We start from the raw sequence: 13737 nt of genomic DNA, 5'->3' as shown, positions 1-13737 counted from the left end.
TGAATTTGATGCAATTATTTTAACATTAGAAGGAAAGGACTTGAGAAGAAGGCAAAGAGACCCCATTATATGTCTTTACAAACAAAGATCGTGTTTTCAATGATGTTATGAAGCCAGTTTCCAAAGCTGAGAGTTCCAAAGTCTGTATGCTGTGTGTAGACACAAATAGAAATGAACTAGCCATTCATATTCTGTAACAAACTAAGTCAGTAAGAAACAAGCTCTGAAAGCTGGTCCAATAATAAACTTGAGAATAAGCTGGAGGTGGAGGAGAATGTAACATAAGCTGTATTGATGGCTGTGTTTCGAGTGAATCATTTAGGTAAGCATTTGCTAGGATCTGAATTTGCATGATTAATAGTCTTCTTTCAGTCCTCTGATCAATAAAATCATAGTGATTATGAATACTCATCCTTGACTCTGAAGACAAATTGTAAGGAGAAATGAAGTGTGGTGCAGACATCTTCTTAAGTAAAATTTATATTTAAATAAAGGGCTTTGTTTGTTTTTTATTTAGTATTGCTATTAACCTAATTATTTCAACAACGGGACTCAGACAGAAATTAGAAAACCTAGAACATAAGGGAGCTTTGGTGATCTAGTGGAAAGAAGCTGTACTGTAATCCCAAAGGCACACAGTTCAAATCCACCAGCTGCTCTGCTGGAGAAGGGTGGGCAATCTCCTCGCACATGATTTTTTGTCTCTAAAAACCCACTGGAGGGTCGTCTATGTGTCAGTTCTGACTTGACAGTACACAACAACAGAACATCTTAAGAGAGTTCAGAGAGTGTGCCATCCTGTTACACTTTCTGGCTTATCTGTCATTTATTCTTCTATCCTTTGTACCCTGACATCTAGTTGAACAACTCTACTAAAGCTTCTTTAGCTAATGTCACTAATGATGTCCATATTGCCAGAGAAATGAGCGTTTTTTAGTGCTTGCCTTGGTTAACTCTTTAGGACCATATGATACTACTTATCCTTTCCTGCTTTTAGGCTCTCTCCCCTGCATAAGTTCCACATTCACTTTTCTTCTCTCTCTCTCACTCTGGCTTGATGTATCTCTCCTTCCTTCCCACCTTCACTCCCCCATGTGTCTCTCTCTGAGAGTCTCCCTCCCTCCCCCTTTCTTCCTTCTCTCTCTCTCTCTCTCTCTCTCTCTCTCTCTCGCTCGCTCTCGCTCTCTCTCTCTCCATACTGTGCTGAGCCCCCTCATCCTAGCCATTCCATGTGCCCCAGGCCGTAGTTCTCCATTCTGACTGTTCATTAAGAATCACTTGACAGCTTTGTAAATACGGCAATTCTTGGAACAGAACACATCTGCAAGGATTCAGATATCATTGAGCTGTTAAGTTAGAGCCTGGAAATCAGTATTTTTTAAAAAATATGCTTCCAAGTTGATTCTTATGAGAAGTCAGAGCAGAGAATCACTGACCATTATCTATGCTCACAGGTTCAATTACTTCTATTCACCAATCATTCCAAAAGTTATATAGAAATAATTCCTGAATATATATTTATATATGTATATATGTATATGCGTGTGTGTATATATATATATGTGTGTGTGTAGATAGATAGATAGATAGATAGATATAGATATACAGACAGATATAGATATATATAGAACACCTTTCACAAACCTATGTCAATTCCAGGTATATTAGTACTACAGAGCCCTTTCCTTCCTCTCCCCAAACAGCTACTGAAAGACTCCAGTCACAGGAAGCAAGAGTTGTGCTTTTTCTGTCAAGGATGTGAAACTACCCTATCCTCTTTTCCAGAAATAGTTCTCTGAGACCCCAGCCCACTTCCCAATTTTGTAGAAAACATCTGTGAGCATCCCCTTCCTCAAGTTCCTTGGAAGAGAATATCACACCCCTCTCTAACTTACAGTGGGGGCTGGTTTTCAGCTTGAGACCAGCCTGGCAGTTTCTCCTTAATAAACTGTCTTTCTTGGCCTGAACTGGGTTCTGTCCTTTCTTGGTGACCTTACATTGTGTATATAAAATGTCTTTCACAAACCTATCTCAATTTTATGTAAAATGCCTTTCACAAACCTATCTCAATTCCAGGTATAACTCGCAGGTGAGTTGATATGTCTTCTTGGTTGTTCTCAAAGTCAGTGAAGACTCAAATGCTTACAATTGAAAATGGAATTCTTTCTCTCACTTCAGATCCTTATTTCAGTGAATGGAATTATCATCAACCCTTGACCTCACGTGGTCTTCTTTCCCAGTGTTCCTGATCTGAATGACAGGACCTTCAACACCGATATGAACGCCAGAAACCTAGGAATTATTCCAGAAACTTCCCTTCTTCTTCATTTCCAAAATCCAGTATATCATCTTTTGTTTCATCTTCTAAACACATTCTTCCCTCTTAATTTCTACTCCTTTGATCTAAGCTCAATCAATTATCATCTCTCATCTTACTGAAGTGATGCCTCTTAATTAGTCCCTTCCAATATACTCTTTCTCTAGACTGCGAGGATTATCTTTTCAATAAGATAATGGTACCCAATGAAGTAGAACCCTTGAGTGGCTTTTCACCGTACTTAGAATTGAAAACTGGGCTCTGTGTGTCTGGCCTATATTATCTCTCTGGTTCCCGCAGCTCCTTTGTTCACAGTGTATCAACAGCACTCATTACAGACATGGTCCCTCATGGAAGGATATATAACCCATTGCTATGTCCACATTGGTATTCCATTTATGAGCTGTGGCACATTGTCTTCTGCCACAGGGACCTTTGTGCATGATGTGCCTTCTGCTAAAGCTCTTATTATTACCCCACTTTGAGCTGTCACTTTCTCAGAGAAGTCTTCCTGGGTTCTCAAGCAGGAAAATGTGCTCTGTTTGTAATCACAGCATTATGAACTTTCTCATGTGAGAGGTAGTTATCTACATTTCTATTTAGAAAAACAACAAACTAGCAAATGCATTGTCCTTGAGTCAGAACCAACTCATAGCTAACCCTCCAGCAGGTTTCTGAAGACTGTAAATTGCACAGGAGGAGAGAGAGCCCCCATCTTTCTGTTAAGGAGGATTTGAACCATCAGAGAAGCATATCTTTAGGTGAGCAGCACAACCGTCTACACAAACGTCCCTACATTTTTATTAGTATCTCTTTTTCTCTCATTAGATTTTAAACTCCTTGAGAATATAATCAAAGTGTGTTTTTATTCAGAGTGTATTTGGGTACTCATTACATGGCAATCGAAGTTTGTATTTATTCATGGTGTATTGTGGGTACTCATTGCATGGCCCTTCCTGAAGGAACATAGAAGTTGGTTAGCTGATTTCCTGCTTTATGCATGTCATAGTACTACCACACAGACCAAATACTTCATAGAGCACTGTTAAATGTCATAAGACTTTTTCATGATTTAGTATGGTGCTGCACACCCAAAGCCATTAACTAGAAATCCATGCAATGAAATGTCCTTTACTTATTAAAAAAAATAAATAAAAATACCATCTCTAATTGACACTAAGTGTAAAAGTTCAACAGTATGGCACTTACACACTTGGGTTTAATGCTTCCGTCAAAAACCGAGCGACCAAGGAGTAGTAATCAAGTCCAGCATACAGCTGGTTGAAAAATCTTGGGTGATCTGAAAATTTGAAACAGAGAGTTTATGCACACAGTAATGAAGGAAGGAAAGAAAAGTGCAATCAACTATTCCCTCATCCAAATCACGAATGAATCTTTTGCTAGTGAAAGGAGTCAGACACAAAGTGGGTCCAAACTACACAAATCCATTAATATACTACCTAAACCCAGACAAAGCTCGAGGGAGCAGTTAGGATTGTGGGTAACTTTGGGAAAGAGCTGTTTCCTGGGAAAAGATTTGAGGGAGCCTGTGGAATTTTTGAAATGTTCCCTATTTCATTCTGTGTGGGGATAACATGTAGAGATACATAAAGGCCATCAAGATGTGACCATTTTATTTAATGTAAGTTATACTTAAAAAAAAAAATACACCCAGCAAACCAAATACATCCATAATTTAGTCACGTGCATGGAGGACGATACTGAAAATAAGTTTACAAGTAAAATTTGAGGATACTCTGAAGCCTGTTGGTTCACTGGCTCTGTTTTTCTATAATCTAGATCCAAATCTCTTGAAAAATGGGTTATTTGAAGAGTGTCCACAACTAAGTCTGCTACTTTGAGCTCCTGAAAATATCAATATTAATCTTCACACTTCAAACACATTTCGCTCATCAATAGGGTTCACTCCGGGCTACCGCTTGGATGTGACTTTTTGGTTTCAGGTTGGATGATGGTGCGTGGCATTATGTAGATGAAACTGTGATTCATCACACAGCTTATATCAGCTTACTGAGTCAACTTATCTCAAAGGCAGATGCCTTGAAGACTCACACAACTTGGAGCTCCAGCCTCCTCTTGCCTCGTCTCCTGTGAAAGGTCTCACAAAGGTTCTTGGCTTTACACAGTGTGAATATTCACACCAAGCACCAGGCTTGACATTCTCAATCCTAAGAAGCACAGCGTGACAGATAACAAAGAGGCAGGAGGTCTGTTTCTAAATTTCAGGGCCTGGGGACCATTTTAGTTAGTGATTTATCATCAAAACTTATAGCATTTGGTTTGGTTTTTTCTTTGACCCTCTCTCTTTAAACCAAAAAATTGATTTTTTTTCTTTTTTTTTAAAAAAAAAGTCTCCAAAGAAAATGACTCTTCAAATAAAATAGAAAACTTCCTCTGATCTGGCAAAGAAAACTAGACATTGCTTCAAGTAATTTTAATAAGATTTTTTTTTGGTTCCATGTTAATTTATGATTGATTTCCATGGTAACATTATGGAAAATATCCAGTAAACTAAAAATCTCCTGCAGTAAATGTCATTCTACACTTCTGACATACACTATTATAATAAGATATGCATCTCCACTTTTGAAATGCTGAGTTTTTTGATACATACACTTGACTTTCCCAAGGGGATATAACCCAATTATTTTTAGCCATGATTTTATTATGTTCGTTCCATTAAGTTTAGTTCAGTGTCAAGATTCAAAGTAACTGTAAGGCCTATATAGTTTAAACTCTAGATCACCTTTACATCACACCAAGAAATGTGTATTTAAAATGTTATTCTCTCACTTTAGTAACCAGTTCCCTGGGTGTGTAGCATATGAGCAGTCAAGCTGGAACGGTTCTCAGCTGCAGTGAGCGCAAAGCATTGCATCACATTATTGAATTTACGCAACATTGCAGTAGGTTAGGGCCTCATTGTGAAGCCATCAGCAACAACAGCATTCATTTGTTCTCATACTTTCCCAAAGAATTTTCATTTTTTTCTACTCCCAGGTTAGGTAAATTAATTTTGTAACTCTCAATTGCCCAGAGTCCTTTTGCCAATTGTATGACTGTTATGCTCCGCTGAGCTGACTGGGGTCTGATGCTTAGCAATCCTACATGCAACAGAGCAAACCCTGCCTGATGCTGTGTCGTCTTCACAATCTCTACTCCATTTAAGCACACTGCTGCCAGAAAATAGTACCAAATCCTGGGTATATTATGGGAGATATATATTTATATATTGTTGTTGATTGCCATCGAGTCAAGGCTGACTCATAGTGACTCTATGAACAAAAGACCTAATGCCTTTCCATAGCTATTGAGAGATTAGATAGATAGATAGATAGATAGATATAGATAGATTTATTTCTATGATGAAGTTTCATTTCTAAATTAGCCACAGTAAGAGGTTAAAAGTAGCAACTAATCAGATAGGAGAATGATCAGATAAAATAAGGGTTACCTGAACACAAGCACTGTGATATCTCAGTGTTGTTATATACTCTAACACAGACTCTGAACCAACCCATAGCTGACCCTCCAGTGGGCTTTCGGGGGCAGTATATTGCACAGGAGATGATTTCCCATCTCTCTCAACTAAAGCAGGTAGAGGATTCAAACCGCATGCCTTTGTGCTGACAGCTCGTTTCCTTACCGTTAAGCCACCAGGGCTCCAACAAAATAACTCAACAGTGGATCTGATATTGAATTGGCTACAAGTGACTAACGGGAAGGCAGGTGTGTGTGATGTGGATGACTGTCAAAGACATGATTCATGCTCTGGGTGGGGGGGGGGGGGGACAGCATGAGATTTCATGGCCCTGCTCAGAGCTGTGGGCAATTTAAAAGTTAGGGATTGTTTCTTTCTGGAATTTTCCACTTAATATTTTTGGAATGAAGTTGACAGCAGGTAACTAAAACTGTGTGAAGCAAAACTGTGGGTTATGGGAGATTATTAAATCTTGAAAATAAATTCCTTTTCATTTCTTTTAAACACATCTATCTTGAAGGGTCTATACATATATTCTGGACCACCGAGATTTTAAATTTTTTTTTTAATTTTATTATTATTTTGTGTGTGTGTGTGTGTGTGTGTACACTACCATCAAATCAGATCTGACTTGTACAGGAGGTGATTGTTCCTCCTTCTCCGGCAGAGCATCTGGTGGATTTGAATCACACACCTCTGGGATTGCAGTGCAGCTTCTTGCCACTAGGCCACCAGAGCTCGCCGATTTTAAATCTTAACAAATGCAGCAAATCAAAATATCATTTGCCGGTTGGAACATCAAAAGCCATAATAACTATTTCAATAAGCAGTAGTAATAAGGTATGATCTTGATTATAACTGAAGGATGACTATTGTCAAGAAACAGATGATGAATATGTACAACTACTAAAACTTAACTACTTTTCTATTAATTTACCTTAGACTTTGTCAACAAACCTGTGTATAATACAAGATTCAACGAACCACAGTAAGAATATCAGAATCACTAATTTTGATTCCGATTTCTCGTCGTGGAAACACAGGCATCGTCAGCTTTCTGGGGAAGACCTTGTCAGAAGCAGGCAGGAAAGGAAAGTCCTTACTCGTTTTCACACTGTAGCGTATGACATCCTGGCAAAGCTCGAGCAGCCTGTGGTGTGGCTCTCCTGTGTCTCTCATCTCCAAATCAAGAAGTTGTTTCAGCTGTTCGGGAGGCTGCCATTCACAGACCTGGGGATGCAGACACAACTTGCTGAGAATCCACTAAAATTGGGAACGGGGAAACATTAGAACCAAGGATACCAGGCTCTCAAATGAGCGGGAGAGACAGAGGAGAAAATGGACAATCGTAGGTCAATGTGGGTAGAGCCACGATGGGAATGAGTGATGAGCTCTGACACTGGAAGGACCAATGAAACTTCCCTGGTGGCACTAACATCCAGCTTGTAACAAGCAATGGGAATAGCGTGGCTCACCACAGATTAGGGCAACGGGATAACGTAATGGGCGCAGAATTACTAGATGTCACAAAGGCTGCCTTTCAGGGAGCCCATGGAAGCATGAAGTGAGTTGGCCTAGAACAACAGAGCTGGAGGGAAGGAATGCACAAAGTAGAGCTGGATGTTAAATAGCTTCATCAATTACAGCTTATCCCATTGTTCCTTTGCAGTCCACTATCAGTCCAATCGCCAAAGCTCTCCTTGGAAAACTAAGCCTCGATCGATCGCATCTCTTTGCAAATACTGCCGATAGCTTTTCATTTCCTTCCAAGCAAAATGCAAAGTCTTTACAATAACCTAATAGGACATTGTGTGATCAGTGTTCACTCGCTGGTCTTTTCCAGCACGGCTCTCCACCTGGCTCACTCGGCTGTCACCACTCTCACTCCCCTGCTGTCCCCTGAACACAGCAAGCATGCTTGCACCTTGGAATTTTGAACGGGCTGCGCTCTTGGACCAAAAGGCCTTATCCTAAAATCTTCTTAGCTGACTTTCTCATTTATCGCACAGCTTTACTCCAGTTGTCACTTCCTCACTAACAATCCTGACCCTCATACTTAAGACCACACCCTCATCCTTACTTCCTTACTTCTGTTTTGAACAAGAGATTTTATTGATTTGTGGAAACTCTTTGTAAAACAGAAAACACAAAAAGATGAGAAACAGTGGTGGTCTGGATGAAAGTAGAGGCTGTTGGAATAGGTGCTTTGTTTCTGATAATATTTAAAATGTGTAATCAAAAGAATTTGGAAATTCATCAGCCGTTGAGAGTGTTGAGGGAGACAGATGAGTTAGGACAATCCACATTGTGCAGCCTGGACACATAGGTGGCTGGTGGTGACACGGTTAACAGGAGAAGAGGAGGGGTTAACAGAGGGAGTAGGGAAGGAGATGAACTTGGGACATAGACACCTGAAGAGCATCCAAATGAAGAACAGAATCCGGTTTGAAGTTGTGAAAGGACAGAACTCTAGGCTTCTGCTGTGATATTATCATGGTGACAGGCAGAGAGAGCTACGTGGATGAGAGCAGGTAACTCACTGTGGCAATGTCCCCACTGGAGTCCTGGATAAAGGAAAGGAAGGGCACATGGGCTGCAGGATTGGAGGGCCAGAGGAACTAGGGAGAATCCTAGGAGTATTAACAGAGCGGGGGAAGAATGTTTCAAGAGGGAGAAGGTGATCTCAGCTGTCAAATGCGGCTACAAAGACGAAATCGAGAAAGACTGAGACCTGCTCGTGAGATTTCTCAGCAAGGAGGTGTTCTTGGCAAGAGCGCTTTGACTTACAGGGGTGGGAGTGGAGACCAGATTGCTGCGAAGTTAGGGAGTGGGAGGTGAGGAAATGGAGGAAGCCAGTATTGACAATTCTTAAAAAAAAAAAAAAGTTGGAGGGGAGGAGAAAGACAGGGGGTCGCCAGGGTTTGAGCATCCTGGAAAGTGAGAGGTTGAGGGAAGCAGGAAGAAATGCCAAGTTGTACAAAAGCTATAAAATTAAACCCTGATGTTACAATTGTGACAAATCTAATTAACAACCAACAGGTTGGATGGAGTCGATGCAGCCCTTCCACAAGGGAATTGACTAGGATTGTGCTCCAGGGCCTGTGGGCTTCGGGAAGCAGATAGTCAACCATTCTGACTTGAGTTATCTCTGTGTGGATTCGAACAACCAACCTTTTAGTGAAGAGCCAAGAATGTATTAATGTATAACCCTCCAGTGAGTTTTCAGAGGCAACAAAGAGCACGGGAGTTAATTGTGCATCTTTTTCCTGCAGAGTAGCTGGGATTTGAACTGCATGCCTCTGGGTTGACAACACAATTTCCTTACCACTGGGCCACGACAGGCAAAGCAAAATCAGAAGTACCCGAGACAGTCAAAAGGAATGATTATTCATATACGCAACAACTCAGATGAATCTCAAATGTATGTTGCTAAAGTGAAAATCAAGAACCACATTGCTATATGGGATATAACTCCATCTATACACGGTATTCTAGAAAAGTAAAGAAACAGTGGTTAATGGAATTGTTCTGGATTTTTATTACGGTGATGGACATAACTATACGCAGTTGCCAAAATTCATAAAACTTTGGTGAATATCAAAGAGGATGAAATTTACTAAATGGAAACTCCACCTTAATGAAAATAAAACAGCGACTGAAGAACCATGTGGCAGCAGGCCTCTGGACTCAACGGTTCCACTGATTGTGGAGACACATTTGCAGGCCACTTGTTCATAGTACCCTGCTGGGTTTCAGACACATTATGTAAGTTAGCAGTGACAAAAACCTTCACTCGCCTCTCTTAACACAACACAGTTTTCAACTCAATTTCATGTGAGTAACTGGCCCAGCTCCTAAAATGTGACCAAACTGTGGTTCACTAATTGCTCACACAGAGCTTTAAATCTCCCTTCTGCTCATATATTCCAGAATTTCTCTGTATAAGCCCTTCTTTATAAGCAAAAAGTTCCTCTTAACAAATATCTTTTAAAGATTTTATTTATATATTTAAAGTTTATATATTATAAAATTCCCATAATAAATATATTTTGTCCTTTGGCCAGTCTTTCCATTATTTGCCTTCTTGCTCCTTCAACATCTCTAGAAACAAACGTTTCCCCGCTTTGACTCTTTGCCCATGAAAATCTTTCTTAACCTTCACATTCCACACCCAAAACCAAATTAAATCTAAATGAAATGCCTACTTCTATGAAATTTCCAGAATCAGTCCCACTTACGACATTCTCAATGGGGTCTCCTAGCTCTGTTTCCCAATGAAATATTTTTCTAAGTAAACTATACATCCTGTACAAATTGGAGTTTTTATCATATTTATTTTCTTATCTTCCAGAGACTAGCACAATGCATTACTCATCGATAGCACTCAATTAATATTTAATGACCGAGTAGAGGCCAATTTAAAAAAGAAACCCACAACCAAATGAAAACCTTCAACAGAACCTTTGAGCAGTGTGCTTCAAGGTAAGCAGTGTCTAAGATATTACACAAGCACAGATAAAACAAGGAAATACACATGCATACACACATAAGCTGGCTAGAGAAGATAAACCATCAGCGAATTTTGCCTTGGTCATAACGAGAAACTTCAAGTAAACAGATCAGTTCAATCTATATTCCTTTTAGTTCTCCCAAATGCAAGCAATCAAAACTCCAAAGTCAATACCACATCACATTCAAAATATATTTTAAGTGGGATTTCTTTTATGACTACTTTAATTGGAATAGGAATTTCTTCTAAAGTCCCCTTTGCCAGGAATCCAGTTCCAATATGAAAAGACCTCCCTGTGGTGAAGGGTAAATTATTGATTTTAAGAGGCAATAATGTGGTAGAGACTCTGAAGTCAGGCTGCGTGGGCTCTCAGCTCAGCTCTCACACTCAGCAAATGATTGTGAGTTGCACACTTCATCTCCGAGTATCTCAGTTTCTTCACACTTAACAGAAGGGCACTAAGAACATCAGCCTCTCAGGGCTTTGTGCGGCTTACACTCAGCTGTTGTTATGAGTCATTGAGTTGGAACTGACTCATAGCCCACAACTCAGTGGGTTTTCAAAGACAGTAAATTGCAAAGGAGGAGACTGCCCATCTTTCTCCCATAAATATACAAATAAATGTACAGAAGTCATTAGAACAGTGTCTGTCACATAGTATGTAATCTTAAGAATATATGTTAATTGTTCTTGTTGTGCACGGTAGAGTTGGAATCAACCCATAGCTGACCCTCAGGTGGGTTTTCAGAGGCTGTTAATTGTACATGAGGAGATTGCCCATCCTTCTCCTGCGGAGCAGCTGGTGGCCTCGAACCTCCTGTCTTAGGGATTGCAGTGCAGCTTCTTGCCACTAGGTCACCAGAAATTTACAGCTTGCCTCTGGAAACCCTATGAACTTGGAGAAACAAAGAAAGTTCATAGGGTGGCTATGAGTCATCTACGACATTGTCATTGAGTCAGAAACATCCTGGAGGTAACTCTCCATTGGGTTTCTGAGGTTGCAAACCAGAGGGAAGAGATTGCCCGTCTTTCTTCTGGGAGCCTTTGGTGAATTTGAACATCTGGAAAGGCCTGTGTGGCCTTTGGATTGGCAGCAGGATCACCCATTAATTTCAGTTACTAAGAGAAGTTCTAACATCAATTTGATGACGCATTTGAATCTGAATTTGAATCTACGGGCCACTCATTGGTCCTGGTCCAGTACTCAGGAATAATGAGTGGATGAATCAGAGCAATGAGCTATTTCTAAGCCAGCTTGTGACTAGAATGAGGCTGAGAGACTCTGGGGGCTGGAGGGCAGGGCTGGAAGCAAGAATGGCTGAAGAGCCATCCCTCTGTTCCTTGTTCTCAACTGACTCATGTGTGAGTCCCAGCCAAGCTCTCAGTAAATGATGGCTGGCAGAATAAGGACTCAGTTCTTCTGTGAAAACAGATATTAGGTTGGGGGCAAGGATAGGGTGTGTGCAAAGGACAAACTGAGATCTGGACAGCCCTTTGGCATGAAGGAGACAGAAATGAAAGCTTCTGGTCCTGCTTCTTTGACACCTGGCCACCCAGGTTGGGAAAAGGACTTCTTAATAGGCTTTTAACTTTACCTTTTGATTGACATCTGTAGCCTTAAAAATCACTTCTTCCATTATTAGCTTACAGGCTTCTTCCACAAACTTTTCTCCTGCTTTTGCATCTGTTGTGGGTCCATTCAGTACGATCCCATCCACCAGAACAGCGCTTTTTTTATTTGCGACCAGCTCATGTTGATTTACCTCTCCTGGAAGCACAGAAACACACTGTGTTTGAAAGATAATCTAATTTGTTAATAATGACAAAAGAGAGAGGGGGGGGAAAATCATCATTATTATTCTAGTTTTCATACCTTCTATTGTCATACTAATTTTAATATTCATATTATTTGGGGTATTGAAGCTGACAATTCAATTTCAAATAATGCCCAATGTCATAAAATAAAGGCAAAGTTCAGAAGTTTACATTTTCACAATTTATGGGCTGGATAAATCTGCTTTATTATGTTGGACCCCTTTATTCAATTAAATCACATGTGACGTGAATAACCATTTACTTAGTATATTTTTAGGGTTAAAAAGAAAGAGACCATCTAACATGTCATTTTCTTGCTGGATGATGTGTGAAGCGGAAAGAATAACACTAATACTCTGATAGTGAGAAAAATGACATGCAAAGAAAGCACTCTGAAAGCAAGATGAAACGTCCACTGGTGGTCCTGCCAGTACAGATGATCGTCATGAGATCATTTCCTTAGAAACATTAATAGACATCACATTACAGTACATCCCGTTACAGACACCACATTATGATACATAGAATGTTAAACTGAAGGATTTGAGGGGAAAGTTCTATCAGTCTTATCTGTTTCATGGGACAATCTGCTGTCAAGGACATCTCCAAAGTCCAAAAGAGTAATGATGTCAGTTTAAAGATAAAGGTATACCTGATCCAGGCCCTGGCATTTTCAATTGTTTTCTGTGCATCTTAAAGGTGGACCATGAATAAAGATAAAAAAGGAATCGGTGCTTTTGAATTGTGGTGTTGGAGAAGAGTACTGGATATCCTATGGACTGCCAAAAGAACAAATAAGTCTGTCTTGCAAGGAGTGCAACCACCATGTTCCTTAGAAGTAAGGATGGTGAAATTTCATCTTATGTATTTTGGGCATATTTTCAGAAGAGGCAAGTTCTTAGAAAAGGACATCATACTGGAAAAGGAGGAGGGCCGGAGGAAGAGAGGAAGACTCAACAAAATGGATTGACAGTGACTCCAATAATAGGCTCAAGCATATTGGGATTGGGAGGGTAGTACGTACTGGAGAGGGCAAGGTTCAGATCTGTTGTTCGTAGGGTCACTATGAGTCGTAACCAACACAACACTGCCTAAGGACAACAACTATGTTAGAAGTATGCCTCAAAAGAGAAATTATGGGATGCTGGTCTTACTTCTCCGAATTTGGCAAATTAAATACACAATTTATATAGCTGAGTCAACAAGCCTCTGTCTCTATTGCCCTGTGTAAATTCAAAGCAGTTCTGAGTTCTGGGATGAAACAAAGGTCCAGCAGAACACACCAACTGGCTATATATATTGTCTGAGACAATTAGTTTTGTTGAAATATGAAAGTGGAGGAAAATTACCACAAAATAGTGATATTTTAACATTTTTTTTTACAGATTGGAAATCCATATTGAACTTAATAAAGACATATGCTGGATTTGATGCATCTGAATTATGGAATAGACTGAGGGAGACTTGAGTCATTGTGGAGAAGTCCATGCTAAAATCAATAAGAGTGCATCTGAATTCCAAAATCAATCTCCATAATAGTCTATGTGTTTCCTACTGCCAAAGGGGCCCTTTAGAGTAGTGAGAGAAGATCTT

At 40.0% G+C, this 13737-nt stretch overlaps 1 protein-coding gene across 1 annotated transcript in view; it reads right to left on the bottom strand.

The window, feature by feature from the left end:
- GADL1 (glutamate decarboxylase-like 1) overlaps positions 1–13737 on the bottom strand; it is a 230511-nt gene that overhangs the window by 170983 nt on the left and 45791 nt on the right. Inside the window, exons 3-5 of the mRNA XM_006890667.1 lie at positions 11925–12097; positions 6923–7049; positions 3527–3617 (exon numbers count right to left, since the gene is read on the bottom strand). Coding sequence (XP_006890729.1) covers positions 3527–3617; positions 6923–7049; positions 11925–12097 — 391 coding nt within the window. The remainder of the gene's footprint in view (positions 1–3526; positions 3618–6922; positions 7050–11924; positions 12098–13737) is intronic.

Source organism: Elephantulus edwardii, unplaced genomic scaffold, assembly GCF_000299155.1.
Source record: "Elephantulus edwardii isolate Elephantulus edwardi_28Jun2011 unplaced genomic scaffold, EleEdw1.0 scaffold00091, whole genome shotgun sequence".
In the NCBI taxonomy this organism is placed as follows: Eukaryota; Metazoa; Chordata; class Mammalia; order Macroscelidea; family Macroscelididae; genus Elephantulus; species Elephantulus edwardii.
The sequence above is the reverse complement of the archived record's forward strand: the minus strand, read 5'-3'. Positions and strand labels throughout refer to the sequence as shown.